The sequence below is a fragment of the Bradysia coprophila genome, chromosome IV, assembly GCF_014529535.1.
Source record: "Bradysia coprophila strain Holo2 chromosome IV, BU_Bcop_v1, whole genome shotgun sequence".
Classification (NCBI taxonomy): domain Eukaryota; kingdom Metazoa; phylum Arthropoda; class Insecta; order Diptera; family Sciaridae; genus Bradysia; species Bradysia coprophila.
The window spans coordinates 7,046,525-7,073,828 of NC_050738.1; the positions used below are offsets into that span (position 1 = coordinate 7,046,525).

A 27,304-nucleotide genomic window follows, 5' to 3' on the forward strand; every position below is an offset into this window, starting at 1 on the left:
AGCACTCAGAGGCAGAGTGGCTACTAAAAGGCGCTAAATTTTATCAAAAGATACGTCGATATAAGAATTTTCCCGATTGCACAATATGACCAGTGCGGCCCTGAAGGCTTAAAGGTAACCTAGGAGGCAAAGGTAGCACGCTGAAAAGTTAGACGATCCAGATAGAATAGTCAATAAAATCTGAAAGTATTTAGCAACTGCCCTCAGCTCATTATATACGTTTGAGTAAGACTTGGAACAGGTCAGGTATCCTTTCATATGAACCTGAATTCAGAATATTTCAATATGAACTGAGGTGACCTGAATTTACCTGAATTTTGAAAATCAATAAAACTTCGGTTAAATGAAGTCAGATTTCAGACATACCTAAAAAATCCCTAAATATAACTGAAATCTTAACTTTTACTGATTTTCAGTTTTTAGCTAATTTAGGTCAGTTAAAAATGTTAAGGTTCAGTTCGAATCAGGTGGTAAAAATTTAAAGCAAACCTAGATCAAAATTTGGTTGATAATAACTGTTTTTTTTTTCTCTGCAATGAGATTAGAAAACATTAGCTCTAGTTACATCTTTATGTCAGAAAAGTAGGTTATTTGAAACTTTTATTGAAACTAGGCCCCACCACATGGATAGGTCTCTTAACTGAAAAATTTTTCAATGGATTTTTGGATAACTATTAACAATAGAAAGGAGACCGCAAACTGTGAGTTTTGGTTTGTTCCATTTGTTCCATATGCATAAGAGTCAGTGTATTTTCTGAATTAAGTCCGTAACGTGAGCGCTTAAACAAGAGGAAAATAAAGACTTAAAGTTTCTTCCTGTTAAAAAGCGCTGAAACGATATTGATTTCTCAGCACTTGTAAAAACTCTTGTGAAATTTATAGACTTGCATCGCTCTGACCACAAACTTCACACTCATTTTGGAAGTTATCGTGTTATCGACCAAAATGAAAACACATCTTTCGGGAATTACTTTGAGATCGCGTAGCACCCTTTCTATTCTATTCAAAAAAAAGAAAATGTTTTTTTTTGTAATATAAAGAATTGGTTGTAAAGTTAAATATTTGCGTATCGGATCTTTGAACGTCACCTTCCTCATATCAATCCTCTTTTTTCTTTTTTTTTTCTTTTATTTCCATAAAAAGAGAAAACTATAACACACGATCGGCGTAGCTCCAGTATGTATACAATTCTAAGGAGCTACGTTATAAGTGTTTTTTGTCTGATCATTTCTCGCACAGAGAAGATACAAAATTGTGAATCAGTAATACAAACAATTTAGAAGCTTAAAAAATAGTCGTCAGTACGTAAAGGCATTTTTGATGACAAAGGATAGAGACCAAAATCTGATCATTACATTTACATTTACTTTGACATCATTGGTTAACATTACTGATTATAAATAGTAGTAGAACAAGAGGAGATAAAGAACTCAGTTCTGTCAGAGATGGTAATGCTTCGTATTCTGTGTAGTCTAACTAAACAATCTAATTTATCACAACCATTTCACTAATCGTAAGCTAGTGTTTGATGGAAAATCTTTTACTTCTTTAGTTTTATTATATGTTTTGCTTTATAAAAAATACATTTGTCAGAGCTCATCGTTTTGTTTTGCTGTCGTTGTCGATAGCAGATGATGATTATATTAGTGGATTCTGACGTTTGGATCGTTTTGTGAAAGACATTACACGATGGGATAACAATGAGAGAAAATATATATCTCAAATTTTATCGCTAAACTAAAACGAGAAGTCGATAAAATAGGTAAAATCATCTATGTAGTAGATAAAACAGTATGTAAATAAGGGTAATTGTCATCTGACTTTAGGGTAATTGACATTAGACAAAGGAAATAGAAATAGTAGGACATACCTTCATCAACTGAATAAAGTTCCGCTAATTAAATAAATTTAAATTTCTTTGAACCACATCATTGAAAAACCCGAATTCATTTCGGTTATACATCCACACTAACGCTTGAGCCCTTTATCTCCATACAATTTTACCTCAACGTCCATTCAAGATATGACGTCATTGAAATGAAAAGGGTAAAGCGTACAATAAAAAGAAAATTTCAATTTTATTAAACCAGCAACGCACAACTCGGTAATTTAATTTCCCGTATCGTTATGATTGCTCCGTGCTATTAATTCAAATTACAACCATCTGCAACTGGATACATTATACGGCCATTCAAAAGTTCTATAACAGTATTTTATGAAATGTGAGCTCATAAAAGAGCTTTGATATTCTATCAAATGTGTTTTAATGCCTTTACACACTTTCAATAGCCTTATTCATTTGAAAAAAGCTCAAGAGCCTCTTCAACAACATTTTTTTCAAATACATCGTTAATAAATACATGGCAGTGGTATTTAATGCTGCCATTCAAATATATGTCATAAATAATATGCGATTCAGTTGGGTTAGATGTGCCGTTTAATTCAATTAATCGAAAATTCAGTCATTAAATTAGTACGCATCACATCACTAATTTGGTTACTAATTAGTTCTCCTGCACGTAAGATCATTTTCCGACTGTTTCGGTGTTAGCTTTATTGTGAAATACCACTGAATATTGACACTCTGATGATGCTGAAAGAAATTGTTTGCCAGCCAGTGGTAAACATACACGTAATGTTTGGCAGGAGAATCTAGAATTTATTGTTTGCACATCGCTACCATTGTGACTAGACGTGCGTAAATTCTAATTTATTTTAATTTAGCACCTGTACACACCTATATATTCGTTTCTTACTTGAAATAGTTGATTCCATCGTTATGGTTGCATTACGTGGAATATATATGTTCATGTGACGAGAAGAAAGTCGTTCGTTTAGGGTAAGAATTCTTTGGTTTGTTTCTCAGAAAAGTTTATTCGAAATTCGAATGATCTAACCTCATGGCAGCGCCATCTAACTTCATGACATTTTAAGGACACATAGGAAAAAATTTAACTTTGAAAAAGTGTAGAGAATTTTTATGAGCTTTTTTGAATCCTTGTTTACGGTTGGTCTTATGATTCCTTTATGGTCTCTAAAAATATTCACATCGAACAAGGTTCAAAGAAAGTTTGGTTTTTCTGGCTTATTTATTCTTGGATCTAAGTTAAAGAAAGCAATGTAAGTTCAACTTATATACAAAAATAAAAATTATGATGAACATCAGATCCATCTTTCGTAATTTCATCAAAACTCTTATGTGGAGAGTTGTTTTCATTAGAGCTTTGAATCTTTTTCGAAACTATGTCTCACTGAACTTTAATTTTACGGGTGAAATGTGAAATTCGTTGAAATTTGAGACATTTTTCAAACTAAATTTCAAATTAAATCGAAAAGAAAGTTTTTTCTGAAGTAAGAACTGGAAGGTTCAACATAAAATAACTATTTTTATTGCAGAATATTCGTACTTAAATCTTGTCACATTACTCGTATCGCAACATAATCCGCAAAATCTGGTACTTCATTAGTTTATTACTTTTAGGCTTTATTTAAGGGGACGCTGGCCAAAGTTCTTCACCTATTTTTGACATAGTTGTTGATACCAGATGTTTATGAAATTTAAAGACAAACGTAGGCTCCACTATTCAATTCTAATTAACAAGGATCAATTCAATTGTTACTTCTAAAACAATTAACAGTAATCATGCCCGAACGTTAGTAAGCGGGCGTGACGCAAGTCCACTACCAAGTTTTAAAAATAATTTGACGTTGTTACCGCGATAACTTCACTAATTCTTATCAGATTTTCAAATTGTTTGTGTTATTCGACGAAGATTGAAATTCTTGAGGTTGAGTTTGCAGATGGATAATGTTAGAACAACGAGATGGGAGGAATTCTACACAGACGCTTTTTCTTGTGGACTCGATAACTCGAGTAATACTTTACCGATTTTCAAAATTTTGGTTTTAATCGACGGAGAATGAAAATCATGAGGTTAAGTTCGTAGATGGGCAATATTGAAGTAATGAGATGGGAGTAATTCTCAAGAGAATTTTTTACTTGTTACCGCGATAACTTCCATAATTCTTATCCGATTTTCAAAGATTTTGTCTTAATCGACGAAGATTGAAAATCTTGAGGCTGAGTTTGCAGATGGATAATGTTCGAACAACGAGATGGGAGAAATTCTACACAGACGCTTTCTCTTGTTACCGCGCGATTACTTGAGTAATTTTTACCCGATTTTCAATTTTTTTTGTTTTAATTGACAGAGAATGATATTGGAGTAGTGAGTTTGGAGTAATTGTAAACATAACTTGTTATACCACGACATTTTTGCAACGGATTTCCAGAAAAATTTCTTATTTGACGAGTTGTGAAATTCTGGATTTCTGGTCTAACAATTAAGAAGTACTTCCCAAAAGAGTTTTTGCTTGCATGCTTGAGAAACCGATAGCTCGAGTAATTCTCAGACGCTTCAAAAATCAATTTCGACCAGTAGCGTAATTCATGTGGTTAAACTCGAACATTGGAATTTAATTGGACTAGTAATCTGGGATATACGACAATTTTTGCGTGAAATCCGTATTCTTAAAAAGATTTTTTTTAGAGGTAGGCAAGAAATACGCCACCTTTTCAGCGCCTTTAGTAGACTATATAGGAGACTCATATCAGGAGTTAAACGTACTTCGCTAGACCTTCCACTCATTGCGCTTTTTAGGAGACAATATTCAATCGTTGTAAGTATTGTTTGTTTGTATTCTTCTCAGTATATGTATAACATACTCAAAAATGCCTCTCCTCATCACATCGTGTTATAATTTCCTATTTTCCATGCTTAGGCTTATGAATATTTGAACGAGTGTGAACTTTGCGGCCAGAGCGAAGCGAGGGCCGTAATTCACACGAGTTTAATTTATTCAAGAGGTAGGCAAGAAATATGCCATTTTAAAAGCGTTGTGATGATGTAGCAAAGAGACTAAGAGGCTTTTTCATCTGACTATAATTTTGTGTTTTTCAAAACAACAGCTTTTTTAAAAATGGTAAGACAACTGGGACTGGAATTATTTAAAGTATTGATAGTCAGTCAAGGGAAATGACCCACCCAAGTGGTGGGGCCTAGTTTTTTCTAAGTAAGATAAAGGACTTGCGTCACATTTACTCTTTAAGGGTTTTTTGACTGATTCACTAATTCCATGTAAAGGCCATTCAACGTCCATCCCCACTCAGTCAATCTATCATCAATAAAACAATTCACGATCACAATATCTTATCAGAGTTCTATCAAATCATCGAGAACCTGATCCGGCTTTAGCTTTCATTGGCTTACGAGTTCATCGGCTTTTTCATTACCCTTAATACCGCTGTAACCAGGAACCCAGATGAGAGTATTGTGACCAGGAACCCAGATGAGAGTAATGTGACCAGGAACCCAAATATCTATATAAAGAACAAAATATCTAACGTTGTTAATCGCAGCGGTGTTTTCAAAGAGTTTTCAAATCATGCACAAAATTTCGTCGTGGAAGGACACATTTCACTTATTCACGCAGCATATCGGCACTCTGTTGACATGAGTCATCGCAAGTGTGGTGTTGATGGACAGCTGAGACTTCTAGCATTTAAGAATTAACCATTTTATTTACAAAATATTAAAACTTAGTAACATACACTGAGAAAAAAGTTGACGGTTGCGTCCCCAGGTAATGTAATTTTTCATACAAAAATCACATTATCTGTGACAGGTAATGCTGTTTTTGTATGAGAAATTACATTACCTGGGGAAAGATTACTGTCACAGTTAATAATCTGAAAACTTTTTTGTCAGTGTATATCTGGCCAAGACATTCTTCAAATCGATTTTTTACCATGATGGCTCATTTTTGGCCAAATGGAGAAATATGTAGATCTGCTTGTGTTCTACATTTTTCTCCATTTGACCAAAAATGAGCCATCATGGTGAAAAATCGATTTGAAGAATGTCTTGGCCAGAAATATGTCACTAAGTTTTATGATTCTTTATACGTTGGGGCACAGGTATCTCTAATCTGATATTTAGAGATACTATCAACCGAAGCGACATCTCAAATTTTCTTACACTAAATTGTGTCGCACGATCGATTTTGCCAATAGAAGATATCAATGGATTGATGGAGTGACACAGAGCCACTTATTTACTTATACAAATATTTAAGTTTGCCTTGTCACTATTGTCTACCGTTTCACTAATTAACTTCAGTTTAGTAATTAAACATCGATCGTATTGAACCGGAGCTTCAAATGATGCCCAAATAGATACCCATTCCCCTCTTCTAAGTTCACAAACGAACCATAAATATAACAGCTTATAAATGCCATAACAATAAGTTAACGCTTATTCAAAATATATCATCATTCCCCCTTTTATATTATTATTATCATTGTCACATTCACATTGGCGGTACTGTATATACATATGTAATGTAACACTCACTCCACTCACCCCAGTCATGTACACTTTTATATTTATATTTATACATCAAAACCGAGATGATAAAAAAAAACCTTTTTATCACAAGAACTGATTCCATTCAAGAGCAAAATATTTTTCTCTGGATTATTTTCACAAAACAGAAAGGCAAATAAGATGGAAAAACAACGTTTTCGTTTCTATTCATTTTGTATCGTGCATTGTTTGAATCATGAACTAGTTCCATTGGGTCCGGGGTTGTGTTTATGTATGCTAGCACGATGATATTGGAATGGGACCAGTCGAAAGAATTGTTTGCTGATGCTGGAGGCTTCGTTTATATTGCGGTTATTGACAATGGACTTATTCACACACAAAATACTGTTGACCATTTTTCTAAAACATTTTCAATTGACTTTTCTCTTTCAAGTGTCTGTCTTTCGAACAACAAAACACACCGAATATAACCATTGTGGTATTTATTGTGTCGGATGATTGTAATTGAAAATCGATTTTTAGTGAAAGTAAGTTAATACTCTTCTCTTGCCTTTTTCTGCGTCCGTCCGTTGTATGTACACACGGTCGATATTTCCCATTGGGCTGGGAAAATGTTTCCTTTAGCAGGAGAAAAATGTTTTCGTATGCCGAGAAAAGATTACATCGACAACAAAAGTTTTACTGTTCTTTTACTTGTAAATGATTGTGACTTTCATCGGCTTTAAACTTTCGCAAGTTATGTGACCTTTTCACTTTGCGTTGTTGTTTTTATAATTTTTACAACTGCACTGTCAACTATCTAAGTAGAGATTCGGTCATTGATAATCTCTACATAAATATCGAGAATGAATTATTGCACAGCAGTGTAACGCGCAGGCAAGAGCAGTAGAATTGACGAGGGCCATAAATGGCTTTGATTTTGGTGCGAAACGCTTACTCATGCAAATGCATGAATCGAATACGTAAACGATTGTAACGGTATTCAGGTCCCTTTAAATGTATTTTCATGCTTCGGGGCCGAAAATGAGGGCAATTTTTCGAATTTTCTCGGGTTTCCCTCTGCATGAAAACTCACATGTGCACCTGTTTGGGACGGTTGATTTAAGGCACTTTCGCTTGTAAGCCTCACTTCGTTCGGCCTACAATCCGCGAAATTGCCTTAAATCAATCGTCCAAAACAGGTACACAAATGACTATTTCGTCCTCTGCTCTTGGTCTACCTTACTCTGCCGTGATTATCGTTATTGTCATTTCACTTCACAATTCTAATTTTGCGATTTTTGCAAGAACCTCTCCGCAATATTAATGACTATTAAATGAACGTGGTCAGTCAATTTGTACTGCGGTCACTGCAAGTGCGGCGCTGTAAATTTCCGGTTAGTTCGGGTTTTGCGCCAATTGGCTTTCCAAATTTCGCTTATCTCAACCTAGTTCGATACTAAAGTAACAGTAGATCACCTGAAAGAACCTGTCCCACCCAAGATGTTTTTCCACTTTGGATCGACATGAAAGTCTTTCGATGGCTCTACTTTTCTTCAGTAATTTTTTCAATTTATTTAAAAAAAAAAAGACCGAATCCATGCAGTTCAAGCAAAAGTACATGCAATTACCTTTCTAATGACACCCCACACGACCATGTACGTTTCGCGTACCTCGAGAAATTTCCGTAAGAAAAGTGTAAGTTTTCAGTCTTTTTTCGGTTGAAAACTTCAACTATACATATCTCAGTGTGGATGAATTTTAAACCCAATAAGACCCTATTTGCCCCGGAAGTACATGCAATTACCTTTCTAATGACACCCCACACGACCCTGTACGGCTCGTGTAACTGAAGAAACTTTTGTAAGAAAAGTGCAATTTTTTGGTTTTGGATCACCTCACAAGCCACACAAGCTTGGAAGAATTTTTTTGAAAGTAGTTTTGGCTTCTGGGGTCAAATACCTTACTGGCCAGATATAAAAAATTCCAATAGAAAATGCGTCCGATTTCGGTGTTCTGTTTTTCAGAAGAATCCCTCATTGGACAATAATCAAAGGATTTGTGCACTAGTGGTACACTAGGTGCTTGGAGATGCGAGTAGATTATTTTGTTCATAGAAAGTTGGATGGAATCATCTCCATCTCCAAGCATCTCCCATCATCTATAATCTCACTATAATTTTTAAACTAATTTTTGAGTCTACTCTTTAGTTTCTAAGTTGCAGAGTGTGCTAGTCGCTTTACATTACACCGTTCATATATTGAATATTTTAACCTCATTAAATTGCCCTCCAAATTCATCTTCACGGGTAACATTGTACCAACTTCACGTAATAATTCTTAAAAGAAAATCATTGCATTTCTGTTATAACTAGTTGTTCTCATTCCACCCTTTTCCAACCCATTATAACAATCACGCCACACGTACACTCGCACATTAAATAATCTTTTTGTAGCATTTTCCTTATTCAATGCTGTTATCAGAATAACACAGTATAGTCGTTTGTTTTCGAATAATGGACATTATTCGCTATTATATGCCATTATATTATTCTCGTGGATTTAAATCTCTCGATGCACATTCAACATGAGAACATTCGGTTCACAAGGAAAATTTTTCCGGATAATGATATGAGTAGAAAAGCGAGGCTTGAGCGTAATTTATGTTTTAGAGACATTCGCGCTTTAGATAATGTTGTGTTAACAATTTGAGGAAAAATATATTTCGGTTGGCGCTTCTTTTAAAGAGGAAATGAAAATGAATTGATTCAAGAATTTGATTGGCTAGGAATTGTTTGTAGAGAATTGGTGGAAATATATATGGATTGAATAGATTCACAGTTACCTTAGATGCGTCAGTAATGATTAAAAATGTAACCACAAGTGACAGGCAGGTTTGTATAAAAATCCAACATAACAGCGAACCAATTGCTAGTTTTTCATCATAGCACTAAACCATTTAGAATCCGCGAGAGTATCGTCATGTAAACATTAAATCAGTTGCATCTTTTGTTCAAAGCATCGATCTTGGTTCAGAGTACGCATAGCGTTTGAGAGAAAATCTTTTACTTCATTTGTTTTAATATTATTTTTAACTATTAGTTTTCATTTACACTCACTCTCCACATCCTGAAGTTACTGAACCTTAAAGTCAAAAATCAAATCAAATTTCATAAATTTTTCCCGTTATTTGGTAGTTGCATGAAAATCTACCGTCCACATGGGATAATTAAATAGCTATTCATTCTTCATAGCACTGCTTCTAGCACGAGCACTACAATTCCTACTTTTACGAATAAACTAGTGCAAGGCAAGATTTTTCAGAATAATCCTGCGTCATTCAAATGATCTGATTATAAAATTAGAGTAATTTGTATGAAATTTTTGGAGTATTAGTGAACAAATGTGATGGCAATTGAGTGATGTCGTTGTATTCTGCAGATTTTATCTTTAAAATTTTCACGAAAGTCCTCACTGTCTATCGTCCGAACACCACAGCGAGGACAATAAATTGCTTCGGCAGCAACAAATTTTTCGAGAAATTTGTGTGGAAAGGATTTCAGATAGCAGGCATCAAACAAGACCCAACTAAAATCTGATAGTGGATGATCACTGTTAATTGTATATTCACCTTGATTTAGAAGTTCACTTTGGTCCTTGTCGGAATCACTGCAATAAACATTTATCATGGTCGTTCCTAAGCACATTATTTGTATCGAAGAATCCGTGGAAATTATCACTGATGCAGGAACTAACAGCACAAACCCAATTGTTAAATAATGCATTTTATTCAAGTTTTAGCCGACAATATAAACTAAACTTAGACTCTGATTCTGATGGTGTTCCCTTTCAAAGAACGTATAGTATTCTAATAACTGCGTAATCGTTTGAAACAAACGAGTATGATCAATAAAATGGTCAGTGAAAAATTGCTCTAATAGACCTTTTAAGTTTATAAAAAGACTAGATGGTCTGGAGCAACGCACTTCAAGCAAAAGTGGTACTCTAAATAGGGCACTGAAACTTGACAGTGCTCCATACAAAATTTTACCTTGTAAAAAGAGTGGGGATAAAATTTCATACAAAATAGTACTCTATTTGGCAGCTGTCATTAATAGCACCTTTGCTTGAAGTGCGTTGTCTGGAGGGATGAATTGACAGCTGCAATCGGTTCGCTTTTCATTGATTATGTTCACTTTCGTTGAATAAAAGTGAAAAGTGAACGATAGTGACCAAAAGCGAACCGATCACAGCTGTCAACTGTCAATTCATCCCTCCAGACCATCTAGTCTTTTTTTCAACTTAAAAGGTCTATAAAGTAAAAACATTCGTCTTTGGTGTGGTGGCCGTACTGTAAAGAGCAGTGCAGTGTTTCAATGAAAAAAAAAAAAAATTACAATGAAAAAGGTCAGTAGGTTAATAAGTAAGTTGTATTATTATAGTTACTCACGAGTGAAGTGCAGCGAACGAGTACGTACACCTATTTGAATGGATGTTTGTTTATTCTTAAGTAACAAACCGATTAAATAAAAACAATTCAGGGTTAATACCAGGGCCTAATATTTGCAAAGTTTCACAAATGTTTCACAAAAATTGTGCAAACATTTGAGAAACTTTGTCAAATATTAGGCCGTGGTTAATACCGTACAGAAATCAATGAAAGGACGTTGTTCTATTATAGCAAAAAATAAATTGTTGAGTTCAACGTCTCGAATCAGGTCGCTTTCTCTCATTGACCTCAAAAGGCAATCATATAGCTGATGAAATTTGACAAAGATAGGTTGCGTGATGACCTCCTACATTTCCTCTAATGTATCCATATTCCTCACGATTTTCCTGGAAAATGGAAAGTCTGGAGGAAATTTGCGAGGCCACCTCGTCATCCTATGTCAAATTTCATCCTATTTCCTAGATCTAATCGAGTACTAGAAAATAGGATGAAATTTGGTGCCATTGGGTCTGCTAGTACCGGAGCTATGAAGTTGGGAAGGAAAATTTTATAGAAAAAAAAGCGAAAAAGCGCTAAAAACACTCTAAAATTGACAAAAATTTCTTCAATTTTCATTTAAAAGTGGTTCAATTCCATTAAGTAGGGATTCGTTGGAAAGGTCTTGACGAGATCTACGAAACAAAGGATAAAGTGTAAGGAAGTCAAAAAAAGCAATAAAAACGCTGAAATTTACCAAATTTTCCTCAAATTTCATCTGAAAGCAGTCGAATCTCTACGTGTTGTCTTTGGAAAGGTCTAACCAAGTCCAATCAAACTTTATATTTTATTAAATGCATTTATTCATCATTCCACTAACAACGTTGGAATATAAGGAGATCGGAAAACCACAAAAGTAAAAAAAATCAGAACGATCATTAAAGTTGGTTGAAAATACCCAAAATTAAGCCTAATTTATCTAGGGTTCATGAACTGTGGGCACTTTGGAAAGGTAACGAGAAAATCCATCAAACTGAATACAATTTGACGAAATTGAATCAACAAACAGAAAATATGTGCAATAATGCCAACACAGAGAAAAAACTTAAAATTTTATTCGAAATAGCTTGTTTAATCATTTCCCGCACCTCCCAGGGATACATAAAATGCCTTTTCAACCTCAGCTTCGCTCGCCTCTTGCCTTTTAAAGTTGATTTACGTCAGTTCGAATACGTGTTCTTAAACGTTTACAAACGACAAGTGTAACATGATATAAATAAATCTTGTACTTCCTTTGTTGTCTAATGTTTTATACTAAATCGTCTACTTCATTAGTTTTAACTTACTTTTAAGTTATATGTTTTGCTACATAAGCGAACAGTAGTGAAATATCATCGCTTTTTTTAGCACCGTTGTCGATAGCAGATAACTAGACGTTTCTGTCCTGATTGATTGACGGTTTCTGTGATTCTAATAGGGCTCATCTTGATGTTTCCGATTAAACTCTTTACCTTTCAGAAAATTGGTGAAGATTTAATTTCAACAGTCACTTGCGTTACAAACTGACTCTCATCCGTATGTATCATGTGAACATAAAACATATTATTCGAAAGTTAATCCAACGAGAGATAACATTGTTTCCTTTGTAAATTGTTTTGTTTGTTCAAACCATTTCCGATAACAGCACAGGACCCCTAAAATTTTCTCTTATTCTTTTAAGACGAATTCGGTCTAAATCAGGTAAAATATGTTATGTTTGCACGCAGTATAATCTGATGTAAATGGTCGCTATATCGTTTAATATGGTTTTCATATAACTTCACAACATAAAAATGCTTCACCACGGACATATAATGAACATATAAGGTATACTACACTGACGGACACATTCATTGAAACCTTAATAATTAACACATTAAGTCAAGTGCCATCATCTCCAAATCGCCCTTCTATTCACCGTCATTGTTGTGGTGAAAGAAATTTTTATGTTCACAAGACAAAAAGAAGCGCTCACAACAATGGCATTAAACAACTTGTTGCTGGTAAAAACATAAAGAAAACCACTCCTCCACAATGTTCATTGGCACAGCTGCAGCGCATGACTCTTTTCAATTTTTTATCGTTCAGGGGGAATGTGAGAAAAACTCTGCTATGGAAAGAGTTTACAGTGGATGATAGTCGCGCTCAATTTGGAAATTCATATTTAGGGGAGATTGGACCTCATTGAATCGAAGGAATAACTTCTTTTTAGGACCGTTTTACAGAAAAGTAGCTTGGAATATAGTTAACAAGGTTGGTCGTCTTAAATAGGTTTCTGATTTCGTCAAGTGGTCCCAGAACCAGACAAGATTGTCCTTCTTTTAAATGGAATACCTACGGAATGATATGCACTGAAGGCTCCCCTAAAATTTCCATTGATCATTTTTCAATCGTTGTAGCAATACTACGATTGCAATACCATGCGGGAAAACGGTTCATCGGTGTACATGTATTTTTCCAGCCCCCCAATCCACAGCGAAAATAACCAAACGAAACGGAAAGAGATCGCGCGCGCATTCAATGTTCCTACCATTCAACCCCATTGTAAAGAACGGTTGTATAAAACGGTCATATTAAAAGAGACCTCTCTTCAATGTAGACATTGTGTGAAGACATTGAGCGTTTGTGTTGTCTATTCAATATGTTGCTATCTTATTTTATCAGCAAACACACAAAAGGTATGAATGATAACGTGGACATAAAAATATAGAAAAAAAACCAACCATTGAAAGCGGGATCCATGCTCAAAAGGATCTATTTTCATGGGTATTTTGTTGTCATTATCAAAATATCAACATTGCAGCATTATGCTGTCACCATTGTACGTTTAGTGTTTGGCGCGAAAGCATCTCGGTAACGTTTCTTCAAAAAAAATATATTTTCAAATTGATTGTAATGTGGCGCGTATAAGCTTGGTGTTGTGTAATATAAAAATAAAAACATCTTTGATTTGGTGGATGATGTACTGTTTTGATTTAAAAAAAAAAAATTAAAAAGTAAAATGTACAATAAAAGGCAGTGATTTATGTCTCTAACAAAAAAGGTTTTTTATCCAAAAAATGTGATTTAAGTCTGCTGTCCTCAATAAAACACTCAGCCGGTGAACATTAAAATTCTGCCGAACATTTTAAGTGTTATTTTAGTGTCCTATAAACGCAACAATTTAGCATCGTTCAAATATGTCCACTCAAGTAAAAGCTCAATCCGAACACATTAAACGGCCGATGAACGCATTTATGGTTTGGTCAAGGGGTCAGCGCCGTAAAATGGCACAAGATAATCCGAAAATGCACAATTCAGAGATATCTAAGAGATTGGGAGCGGAATGGAAGCTGTTAACGGAGTGCCAAAAACGACCATTCATAGACGAAGCAAAACGGTTGAGGTGAGATTTCTTTTACGACAATTTTCTGTTTATTAATTGTGAGATGACATACATGATGATGATGCATTTGTGTACAGTCGGTGTCTTTCAATTTTACTTCCTAATTTGAATCAGCTTTTTTTCAAAATGAGGTCTGTACAATGCCCGTTTGTATCGATAAAGAAATCATTAGCTAGCCACAATAATTCCCTTGACTGAAAGTCAGGGTCTTACACCAGAAATACCGAAATATGTGGGTAACAAAAAAGTTGACTGTTATTGCAATGTTTGAAATGGTATGAAAAACGTTAAATGTGGGTAACAAAAAATCGTTGAAGGCACGATAACTTGAGTAATTTTTAACCAATTTGGATGAATCTTTTTTTTAACTTTGTGGAAGTAAAATACCGAGGCTAAGTTCGAAGATGGGCTATGTGGGACGAAGCATCTGGAAGCTATCACAGAAAAACAGGATTTTACACTGTTGATTATAGCCTCTATCTCAATCGAAAAAGATTACTTTGATGAAATTTGATTTTGTTGCGTAGTGTGTGTAAATCGTATAAGTATGTTTTCGATAATGTGCATGAAACAAGTAGAATAGTTATTTACGTATCGATTGAGTAGGCCGAAAGAGTTACGTATTAAGTTTTGTATGCTTGCTAAGAGGACCGAAAGTAAAGAAATGTGAATTCAAGGGGCGAAAGCGAAAGCTTTCGCCCCGCGAATTGACAGCTTTACTTTCGGTCCTCTTAGCAAGCATACAAAGAAAAATTTCGGCACTACATGTCCAGCCTCTAACCGGTAAACATCTCTTGTTAGTGAACTGCTAACAACTTGATAGTTGACTATCAAATTTGACTAACAACTTGATCGTTGAATAACAAATTTAATGCGTCTACTACCAAAGAAAGATGTTTTTTTTACTCAAGGTCTTACGGCAGAAAAATGTCATGAGCACACTATGATTGAAAAGTGTAGTAAATTTTATGAAAAACGTTAAATGTAACCATCATTCTTTGTAGGCAATATAAGATATAAGTCATTCTCAACAAATTTCTGAATATTTTTTTTAAAATTCATTATTCCAACAATCAAACAAAATATGTTACAACTCCCATACGAGTGTGAAGTTTTCGGCCAGAGCGAAGCGAGGGCTGTAATTCTTACGAGTCGTAATAATTTTATGGGATATTATTTTCGACCAATAGAAAAATTCAATTTTACCGATAAAAAATAATAAAATACCGATAGAAATGTGGTACATGTCGCTGGCACCTCTTCAGTAAATCAGTAAAAAGTAAAAAAAAATTGTCTTTCCTTCACTCTTTGTCGATTTTGGAAATATAAAGCAAAGGCGGGTCGTTCCTAGCGAATTCATCCTTTTACAAAATGTAACGAGAAGGCGTTTTGTTCGTTCCTAGGGAAATTCATCTTTCTACGAAATGTAACTTAAAGACGTTTTGTCAATTCCTCACTTTTGTCGTTTTCTGAATCGACAAAAGTGAAGAAACGAAAAAAAAATTAATTAATTTATCGGTCGTTTATTACCATCCACATTTTATTCACGAGTGACGGTTTTGTAAAATACAGGGGGACTTCCTTTTTTTACAAAACTGTAAGAGAAGAACATCTATCGGTCTTTTTTTTAATTTTTTACCAAAGTGAAAGAGTCCTCTCATCGTTCCACATTTGTAAAACTTCGCATCTACTCTGATTAAATTTGACAAAATGGCAATCAAACCGAATAATATATAACTCATACGAGTGGGAAGTTTGCGGCCAGAGCGAAGCGAGGGCCGTAATTCACACGAGTCGCATTTTATTTACGATTTGTGGTTGATTGAAAATCTTGCTGCAAATTTATAAGAAAAATGAGAACTCAAAGATCATTCGGTCTTCGAAGGTTTATTTGAAGAACTTTTTCTGTCAAATTTCGTTGTCATGTTTAGAGTAATCGATATATTAAATGTAGGCATTTGTATCAGTGATGCTTCGGAAGTTCAACAATGAAATTGGTCAAAAATATATTGAAAAAATTGTCAGTCAAGGGACCTGACCCACCCAAAAGGTCGGACCTAGTTCTGCATTCCAATAACTTACATATTAGAAATTAATTAATTAGAAAATACAGTAGAACTTAGAATTGCATAAAAAGATGTCAATGAACCGCTACAGCTGAAAAGAACATTACAAGATAATTTTTCGAAACCAAGAGCCATAAGGCAAAAGTTCCTTGGAACATTAGAATCGGGCTCAATAAGAGTCCCGACATGGAGTCTTACGGCAACACGTTCTTTAGAAAAATCGTGTTGTTAGATCAAACATAAATTTCGAGAAGCAACAATCATTATAATCAAAGCACTGACAGCAATGATACTCGAAGCACATGTTCATAAACAGAGAGAACAATGAAATTGTGCCAGCCTTACACAAATAACATAAACATTCACATTGAAAATGTTGTTCACGAGTAAAATTATTTTGATTTAGTGACCTATGAATTCCTTAACAGGGATGAAAATCTTCCCAGGGATGAAAATCTTCCCAGGGATGAAAATCTTCCCAGTGATGAAAATCTTCCCAGGGATGAAAATCTTCCCAGGGATGAAAATCTTCCCAGGGATGAAAATCTTCCAATTTAATACAAAAATGTCAAGAATGTGTGAAAGCTTTCTATTCGGAATGAAAATAAAATGAAAATATTTTTTTAATTTGGATAACATATCATGAAAAAAAAACTTTCTCTTTCGATAGGTAAAGATTAATAAAAAAGTATTCGAAATATTTTTTTACTCAGTACACAAATCTAATTGCACAACGAAACACAAAAGAAACATTTTGAGAGACCGACGTATAGTACAAACTCGTCCGTTCTCGATGACGACTCATCTCAAACGATCAGCTGGTTTTAATTGTTAATTGCAAGAGTGGTTGATGAATTGTTAACAGATAATTGAATCGTCGGAATTTGAAGGAAAAGTAAGAACCAATGAGACGTTCGATGACATGGATGACATTGAATGCCATGTACATATATAGAGACTAGAAGGTACGTTTGATATTGAATTCTGTTTGTATCAGTTCCTATTTTAAGGAATTAAATTCCAGACATTTCCAAAAATTCCTCAAAATTGCCAAAAAATCCTAAATTCTGATTTTCTTTGAACTCCATCCGAATGCAATCGATTTTGACTCAAAAACATTAAAAGAACTAAAGCGGTCATAAAACTATGGAGGCACTCGCACTTCGCTCTATTGTTATATCAGAGAACAGATAAAATGTGACCAAATGTTTTGGAATTTTCGGGAGTTTAATTACCCTAAAATAGGCCCTCGTTCATATATCGCTTTATATGAAGTTCCTTATTCTGATCAAAGCAACTTTCGAAGCAGTGAAACGCGAACTGATTCAGTTTAACTTCAATCTGATACCTTCCCTTAATAAATAGACTGCTACTGTCACTCAATCCAAAAACTTACTAAACTACCTCTATTCTAAGCAATTCCTAAAAATTGAATCAATGATGATATCAATAATTTAATAATTACCGAGCTGTTGTGACTATTGAATTTAAATACAATATTTATTGCGACTCCAAACAGTGTTATCAATCTAAAGTCAATATTGGCTCTTACACAAAACGTGAAGAAGAAGAAAAAAACTGTGTTTGTCTCAAGGCATATGAATATTAGAAACCACCGGATATGTCTTTTATAACATTTATTCAACGTGTTTCTCGAAATGATATCAGATTATTACGTATAACGTGTAGATGAATGAAGTTCTTTTATTCAGTGACACAAAGAATGGAAAAACAAATCCTCACCGACGACTATCATAAGTGTAATTTTGTTAGCTTTATATTTGAACAAATGTTTGGTTTTGATTAAAAACGAAAATAAAAATGGTCTTGCGTTCAGATATGTATTTTTATGTGAAGTTCAATAGAGTTGGACAATTTCATTAAATTGAAATCGACATCTTATCAATTTTACTGTGTAAATAATGGGTTTATAATGTTTCGTTTTCTCACCAACCACATTGAACTTAATTGTGTATTACCAAGGGGTTTTTTTTATTTCTTGTGTGAAGAGGAATAAGTTTATTATTGTGGCAACCAACAAACAAAGATAAAAACAAAATGGTCTGTTACACAGGACTTACGGAATTTTGTTTGTCTTTCTTTACTTAACTCACAATTCTTAGTCAGCAAGTTCTTAAAATAGCTAGAAAACAGCTGCAAAAAATTGATTGGAAAATCGTTCATTTTTGATAAAAATTTTGATTCGGATACCAAATTCGTTAGAAACTATATTCCGGTATATAATATGCAACATTTGAATTGATAAAATTTAATTTATTTAAAAAGGACTGGCGAAATTTGCAAGAGGGACTTAGTGAATAGTATATTACTATACCAGTGAAGTAATTTGATATCTCGTATCCAGATGAGTAAAAGTATCCGAGGGCTTCAGCCCGAAATACTTTTACTCATCGTGATACGAGATATCAAATTATTTCACGTGTAAAGTATGGCATTTTACTTTACGAGCGAGGGAAAGGGTCTTCACTAGTGAGGGAAAGGCCACATTACCTCACTAGTAATGTAAAAATATAAACAAAAGACTTCTTTTGTTTAAAATTTTCCCTAGTTCTCTTATGAAAGTTACGGCAGAGGTGTAAATTCTGACGCCCTACTTGAATGATTTTTAAACTTTCACAGATGGCAAGTTTATCAACAGTTGTACTTCCAGATCTAGTATTTCTTTTGATTTAAGTATTTTCATTTCAAAAGATTAATTGCCAATATTTTCCTTAGTTTTTTGTACACTCTTTTTGCTATGTAAGACCACATTTAGTCACATCTTATTACTTACATCTGCAACCGTTATCTGTAACAAATGATTCAAATTTTTATTCCATATTCAGGAATAGATGGGTAAGCATGGTACTTGTACAGCGCCCAGAAAAGTAAAACACAAATACACGTGAAATCAAAGTCATTGGCTCGGCTTGACTCTCTTCCAGATTCATACAAAGTCACAAAGTCATGATACATCGTCTTCCCTTCGGTCATGGTCTTACATCAACAAGTCACTCGAAAATGTTTTCACTGTGATGGAAAGTCCATGAATCTTCTATAACCAAAAACGGTGAATGGATGAAAATGTTTGTCGCACTTTGTCAATTCCTTGTAAGCATAATAACTTGAGTATTTTAATTATCAACTGATTTCCAAAAAAAAAAAATTATTTGAGGTATTGTGGATTTCCTGAAGTTGAGTTCGAATATGGGGTAGAAGGAACTGGTATCTTAGAATAGACATATTTTCAAGAGAATTTATTTTTGGTACGAGGACTGAGTCTCGGGTAGAGTTTGTCAATGGAAAATATTGGAGTAATAATCTAGGAGTTTTTCCGAATAGAATTTTGTGTGTGATTGGTTTCTATGAAAGAAAAAATAATATTTCAACGAGTGTGGAGCTTACAGCCAAAGCGAAGCCAGGGTCGTAATCCACATTAGTTGCATACTTTATTCGTGAGCAAATGGAACGAATTTTCAGCAGATTTACTCGGTAAAAAAAGTCTTACAAAATAGAAAATTTTATCGAGTCTGAACTTTGCGGCCAAGGCGAAGCGAGTGGCATACTTTACTCGAGTTTCATTTTTATTCGAGAAGTAAGAAATAAAAATGGCTTCTTTTCAGTGACCTTACAAGTGACAATAAAAGCATCGCTCGTTAGAAAATGTAAAAACATCGAGTCAATGTTGAACCGAAAATGAAATATATTTTTTAGTAAATTCTGCTTGCTTTGAACTAAGTATTTTCATTAAACGCTTTATCCAAATCTGCTACTTCATTTGTTTTAACATACATTTCACTATTATATGAAAATACAAGCTGTAGCACAACAACCATTTCTGCCGTCGTTGTCGATAAAAGATGGTGCCGTATAAAATACATCGTGTTTGTAACAGTCGATCTTTGAGAACTTCCTTAATCCTTATCAACAAATGAAACTTTTCGCAAAATATGTACATAAGGATGACACGTAGTGCTACAATGTCAACCGACTTCATTTGACTTAATTTTATTTTTGTAATGAACGCATAAAATTTTCAATTTTGTTTCGAATAATTTCCGTATTGTTCATTAACAAACAAATTGTTTGGATACATACCACCAGTGTTTGTTTGTTTTCCAATTTCATCCCTTTTGTGTACAAATTTGATGTGTGAATGGAATCGTGTATGGTGAATTTTGAATGCATTAAATTCCGAATTATTTTTGTCAATCAACCCATTGTCGGTGGTCAATTAATGTACAATCAGACCAAAATAAATACAAATAATTTGCCGGTAAACTAGTAAACAGTTGCAAACTTTGTTCGTTCTTTTCTTTCCAGAGCTCTTCACATGAAAGAACATCCCGACTACAAATATCGTCCACGCAGAAAACCCAAAACGCTTGTCAAATCACCGGTACCAACCAATCAAACAAAGGAACAACAATTACCGCCGAAATATCCGTTCGGGTCATCATTAGAACTAACTCTTGGTATTCAACCCCGTGCTCCAAATTTTTCATTAGCCCATTACCAGTTAGCATCACCACTCGACACAACGTTAGCATTTGACTTGCAAGCACGATTGCAGCAAATGTATGCGGGCGGTTTATATCCACCATGGCGATATTTCGGATGTCCACCCATAATACCCACTGAATCCACAACGTCGCCACCCTCACCACCCTTAGCATATGTATGCGTTAAGCCACCGAAAACATCACCGATTCAAAGTCAACCACCGAGTGTTATATGACCAACTCCGTTGCGCTATAGCGCCGAACATTCTGTGTAATTTTATTAGTCGTATAAGGAAAATGAATAAGCGACTTGCCATTCGTTCTTAGTGCTATAAATGGATAAACGGAGGTAAATTGAGGAAAATGTTTTATTGGAAAGACACAAGTTGTTGTAATTGTGATAACAAAAAATGTTCATATCATAATCGTAATATAAATATTTGGAATGCTGAATATAGTTTGCGTCGTCGTGACTAAAAATGAATTTTAAAATTTTGAAGTACAAGAGAGTAAAGAAAATGGTAGCAAGACTTACGATCTAACAGTGTTGAATGTCAGTGCAATAGATTTCTCCTACTACCTAATACTGGTGTTTCTTTTTGTTATTTTAAATGAACGGAAGAAACGTTGCTATGCCATAACCTTACCGAAAATGTATACACTGTAAAAATGCAATTGAATTAATTTTTAATAAAATGTTCACAAAATTCAGACAGATTCGTTTTACTTGGCTGAAAACACGGAAGCTTTAGAAATGGGCCCAACCAAGCTTAGTATTATGTAGGTAGTGACAATTTAGACATAAATAAAATCATTAAATCTGTTACTTCACTTGCTACTGGCGTTAAATATATAACCTTTCTACTTCAATATATTTGATGTACATTTGCCTATATAACAGATCACTAGCTAGAGCTCACAGTTTATTCTTCTCAACGTTGTCGATAGCAGATGACTAGCAGTTTTTATAATGGAGTCGATGATTCTGCAGTGCCATAATTCTATATGGCCAAAGTTGGACGATTTGTGTATTTCCATAAGATCGTACACGTATTAAACATACACGGAATTCCATTTTTGTCTCGCGAATAGATGCAAACGATACTGTGAGAGTCATAACTAAACTAAACTACAAATTACCAATGATCTAACTGCGATTAGTCATTCGATGATTGAATTATAATGATTTTCATGAGGATGTTTGAAATAATGCTTTCTATTAGGTCAACGCACTTACAGCAAAAGTGCTATTAATGACAGCTGCCAAATAGAGTACTATTTTGTATGACAATTTATCCCCACTCTTTTTACAGTGTAAAATTTTGTATGGATCACTGTCAAGTTTCACTATTTAAAGTACCACTTTTGCTTGAAGTGCGTTGATTAGGTACATTTCTGGTATTTCTGGAGGTATTGTCGTCACTAGCTTCATTAGCTATTTTATAAATGCGGCCATAAGTAGCATCTGAAGACTCTTATCAGGGGTGGAATTACGGCTGCAGTTTTCTATATAGAAAAGACTCTTTTTTTACTTGAAACGTTTCATTTTTAGAGGCAATAGTATGCGTAATCGTCGTAGGCATAATTGTTTTGATTCTACCCCTGGGCACAATTCAGGTAAACATGCGATTAGAAAATACTGCATTAGCACTGAATAGTACCAATTTTATATGATATGAAATAGTCAAACCGGAAACACTATTGACCTGGATTCCGATTCGATGCGAGCTTAAATTCGGATATGAACAAAGTGGTATGATTCAAACCTAAAAGGCCTACAACGAACTTTAAATCTACCTGTCACATACGGCTATTCATCTGTTATCGATAACGACGACAAAAATAATGACAAGCTCTGGGTAATATTACATTGTAAAATGCATGTTAAAATTTGAAGTACAAGATTTGAAATCAACCAATTACTTACTTTTCTTTAATCATTGGAAGTGATAATCCCGATAATAATATTGTTTGCCGTCTGTAACAGGTTTGCAGTATGATTTGAAAATGCATCTCATTCATCTCAATAAAGCTGTGACCTCTCTTTACAGTCTATTGTTGAATGGCAACAAATTTTTCGGGCAGTAGCGTTAATTCACTTTTGCAGTATCTTTAATCTTTTTTGGCAGTTAGTTTTATGAACGAGTGGAAACGTTCATCAAATTGACATGAAATAAGTGGCACACACTGCGCAAGTTACTCAGCGCAACCACCGCATATTTATTGTCCGAGAAAGTACATGTCTTTTTGGAACTAAGTTCCTAAAAATTGAGTAAAATTCTTCAAAATTCCTAAAATAAATTTTTTAATTTTTCAGGAATTTAATTAGAGACTTAGAATTAGAATTAAAGAATTTATTCGTCTTTTCTGTTAATCCAACACGGAAAAAACGGAAAATGTCAATGTACGTCTGATTCGATCACGATTTACGTGTGAGTCGCAAATACTACATCTCCTACGTAGTATGTACATCGAAGTCGTGAAATTTTACGTCTAAATCGTACAATAAACGACTGAGTGAACCATTGGTTTTGTACATTGTAGTTGAGTGAGAGACGACATTCAACACTTCTCCATATAGAACAATCTGTTGTTAACATTTGAAGTATCATGTAAATATCACATGGAAGCAAGTTCCTAGACCCATGTTCCTAGACGTAGGTAAAATATGAAATCAATTTTTCGATAAAAAGTTCGTTCGATTAATTTGATTCCAAACAATAAAAGCGAATTTTTAACCAGCCTATGCTCACATACTGAGCACACAATGGCGCTCTAAATTCTTATCAAAATCGATTAATTTCAACGTTCTCATGTTGATGTTCCAATTAGGTAGTGCCAATGAAAAGAATACGATACTGCACTTGTGTACCAGTTCCACACATCCATCCCCCATTCAATCTGCCGTTTTTATCAAACAATCGTGAGATAATTCATTTAGATCGGCACGCGTCGCCCAACAATGTAACAATTGAATAAGTCCTTTATTTGGCTATCAAAATGAAAACATTTGCCACTAACAAATTCAATGAGCGAATAAATGCTTGGAAAAACTGGATTTTTATTCATACACATGATGCGTTTTTACCATTGTTGTTGGTTGAAAAAAAAAACTCAACTGCTGCAGTAGGATTGACGCAGCAATTTTTTTTTGATTGTTAGTTACATTGAATACTAATTTTTCTATAAATGGGTGTTTTGTGGATACAAATGAATGTCATTGAAATTTGGTGTTTGTTTGAATAAAATTCGAAACGAACTTAATTTCACAAAAGAAAAAAATTGGATTTGTGTTGATGCTGTAGTGGAATTGCAAAAAAACATTGCATAGAAAATGAACACTGCACGAATTATTAGATTCGCCAGCTTTAAAAGTCATTCAATTTCAATTTACCATGAAATTATCCATAAAATCAATTACACTCTTTCACCCTCTACACCATTCATTCGTTTATTCTATTGTGATATTTGTAACCGCATAAGATAAATAAAATATAAAAACAAAAAGATAACTCAAAGCGATCCCCCTTCTGTAATAAACGCGTCTTATCAGTAGCTGGTATTTTATTACGTGCGTACGAACTCTTAAAATAAGTGTGACGTCTCAATCAAAACCGAAGAGATAAAAACAAACATCCCCCCCATAGTATTTGACACAGAATTCTGGTCGCATTCAATGCGTGGTGTAAATTCATCAGATAAACAATCATCACTCCCTTAACCGAAAGAAATTTATTCTGAATCTGATACCATCATGCACAAGAAGAAGGAAAAGAAACAAATTTTTGATTTCTTTGCAGCCCCCTCTTTTATTTACCATATCACAAATAGATATATTTTCCATGAAAAATGATATATTCGGCTCGGATCAACCCTTCATTTGTAAGAAATCAAAGCCCGACTATTCGAATCGAGACTAAAATAAATAATAATTCCAAAATGTAGCTATTATACAATGTTCAGGACTGTCGTCGTCTCTCTGGAATAGATGATGTGAGCGTGAATCGAGCGTTACACATTACATTAATATTTTATTATGTGTGTTTTGTTAGTGAGAATTATTTCGTTACAATGTAAAATACTCGTGGTGTTGGGAAGGGATGAGTATATACTTTGTTACAACTCAATGACTGTTGATTGTTGGATTATATTAAGCATTACGTAAGGCAAAACCCCTTCTGAATAGATGTAGTCGTGTGCTTTCATTGCTTCCATTATAAGATAGTTAATCTGTGTTCAAAAAGTATTAATTTGAGAAGAATACCTTTGTTACAACGTAAACGAAGAGTGGAGAAAGGGTTCAACACAATGTATTTATGGGAACTTGCTATTGTCAGATTTCTTCAAGAAAAATGTTCTTCTGCGTTGGAACTAATCTAGCATTACGAATCGTTGAAAGGAGACTTTAGCGATTAAGTAATTCTCAAAATTAAAAAATGTAGAGGCACAGGAGTTAAGGAAGCTTAAGGACTTTTTAGATTCTTAAAATTTATCGACATTCCCAGTCAGTTAAGTGTTTCAAGTTAATAATATTTTGGCCGGGTTATGCGGAGGGTCGGAAGTTGGAAGTGAATTATATCAGTTGAAAAGACTTCGCCCTGTGAAAACCGACAGATGGCAAGGACGTTAGCAGTCCTCATATCTGATCTGAATTCAAATCTTTTACTTCATTTTGTTAACACAAGAATTTCTTCATAAGATCGCGTTAGTTAGAGCTTGTTATTTACACGTTATTGATTTAACTGAATGGATTTTACGAGACAGTAAGAAAAAATTAGTTTTCATTCCTGTTACGTTACTCCACTGAGAAAATCATTTCTAATTTTAGAAATGCAAAATAATGAAGTCAGCTAAGTTTTGTTAGGAGAGGTCAAAATTTACGATTTGTCGTTGACGTCATTTATGGAATGGACAGCCCCTCACACAACTAATTTTGGTTATACTTAGACTTCGTTTTTTTGAACATAAATTGTTTCTTTCAATTTTTTTTTATTTATTAAGCAATGTTATGAATGTTTCTTGAATTTAATTTACATTATTTACGCTAACTTTTTTCATTTATTTTCTCTTTTTTATTATTTTTCTTGTTTATGCCAACATCATGGCATTACAAGTATTTTCTTCAGAGTTTTTTTCTTCTCTTCATTCTTTTTATTTGCTGTATTTTAGCGAATATTTCTTTTCTATTTTCCAAGAAAAGTTTTTTATACACTTAAACAGGAAATGTGAGGTTCATTCTGTGTTCATTTGTGCACATTTGTCAACTGTTTAAAAGCCTTAATTATGAGGTATTCTTGCTGAGAAGGGACTTACACTTTTATTAGTATTATTTTTTCCCAAAAAGTGCTGTTGGTATTGGCTTATTTTTCGTATTTTCTGGTTGCACACAAGATTTGTCTTGATTATAGGGAAGAAAAAAAACTTGGAAAAACCCGCTTAAAAGATGAAAAGAATATTTTAAAAAAAGTTAATTGTTTAAAAGAGCTGGTCGGAACGTAAAAGTTGTCATACATTATTTAACTGTTGTTTTTCTGATCCAATGTTGACTTTTTGTGTCAATCCATTAAATGGTATAATGCTACCACCGTTCAAAAAACTTCTTAATTTATAATACATGAGAACGACAACTGTGGACTTCATGCTCATGCAGTAACATTCTAAATTTTAGAATCTAAGACCAGCCAATCTAAGAAACTTTAGTTCCATAATTTCTAAATGTCCCAATGTGCTGGTATGGAGAAAATTATATCGTGGAAAACCGAAAGCTAGGGGGTTGAAGTTTTGACCAATTCGACGCAGAACGTTATTCTAAGCAAAAAATTGTTCTACGGTATGCCTCTAAAATGCACAGATTTTTTTAGAAAATTTATTTTGTTTACAAAGTACGACCCTAAATCGACCAAATTTTGTCAGCCGCCTAAAATGTGACGGAGGCCGTTTCCACTCTAGATGAAAATAAGTACGCGTAAGGTGTTCTGCAGCAAGAACTACATGGGCATCGACAATTCTGATCAAAAGAATTGCTAAAAACAATGTAAAATCAAAAATATAGGGCCGCCATTTTGTAATTTTCTTACGGTCATTTTGGAGACATACCGTTGAACAATTTTTTGTATAGAATAATGTTTTACGTCAATTAAAAAAAAACTTGTCAAAACTTCAGTTCCATATTGCAAAAACCTAACATAATTTGAATTTATGCTCCCCGTTCTTCCTATTACTGCACAGAGAATTGAAATACATTTCAAATGAGCTATTACGAGCAAACTTTGGAAGTGATTTGGCACATCGGTAAAAGCAGGATCCGCAGCAAAAAAGCATAATTTGTACAAGCAAATTCAAAGTCAAAATTATAAGTTCGTTGCTTTGTCAGTAGAAACAATGGGATCGTGCTCTAATGAAGCAAAAGAATTTTTCTATTCTGTCGGCAAGAGATTGAAAAAGTTGCCGGTGACCCAAATTCTATATCAACGAATTTCGTTAACGATACAGCAAAACAATGCTGCATGTGTGATGGGCACA

At 34.2% G+C, this 27,304-nt stretch overlaps 1 protein-coding gene across 1 annotated transcript; it reads left to right on the forward strand.

Annotated features, from left to right (window-relative positions):
* Positions 1-13,134: 13,134 nt before the first annotated feature.
* Positions 13,135-21,191, forward strand: LOC119066792 (transcription factor Sox-14). The gene is made up of 2 exons (XM_037169455.1): positions 13,135-14,214; positions 20,604-21,191. The coding sequence occupies exons 1-2, from the start codon at positions 14,009-14,011 to the stop codon at positions 21,016-21,018; spliced, it is 621 nt and encodes a 206-aa protein (XP_037025350.1). The 5' UTR covers positions 13,135-14,008; the 3' UTR covers positions 21,019-21,191.
* The last annotated feature ends 6,113 nt before the right edge of the window (positions 21,192-27,304 follow it).

Bases quoted from the DNA above. Each gene is read 5' to 3' on its own strand.
- LOC119066792 (XM_037169455.1), top strand. From the start codon at position 14,009: ATGTCCACTCAAGTAAAAGCTCAATCCGAACACATTAAACGGCCGATG. The intron at 14,215-20,603 runs GTGAGATTTCTT...TTTTCTTTCCAG, and splicing joins GACGAAGCAAAACGGTTGAG to AGCTCTTCACATGAAAGAAC.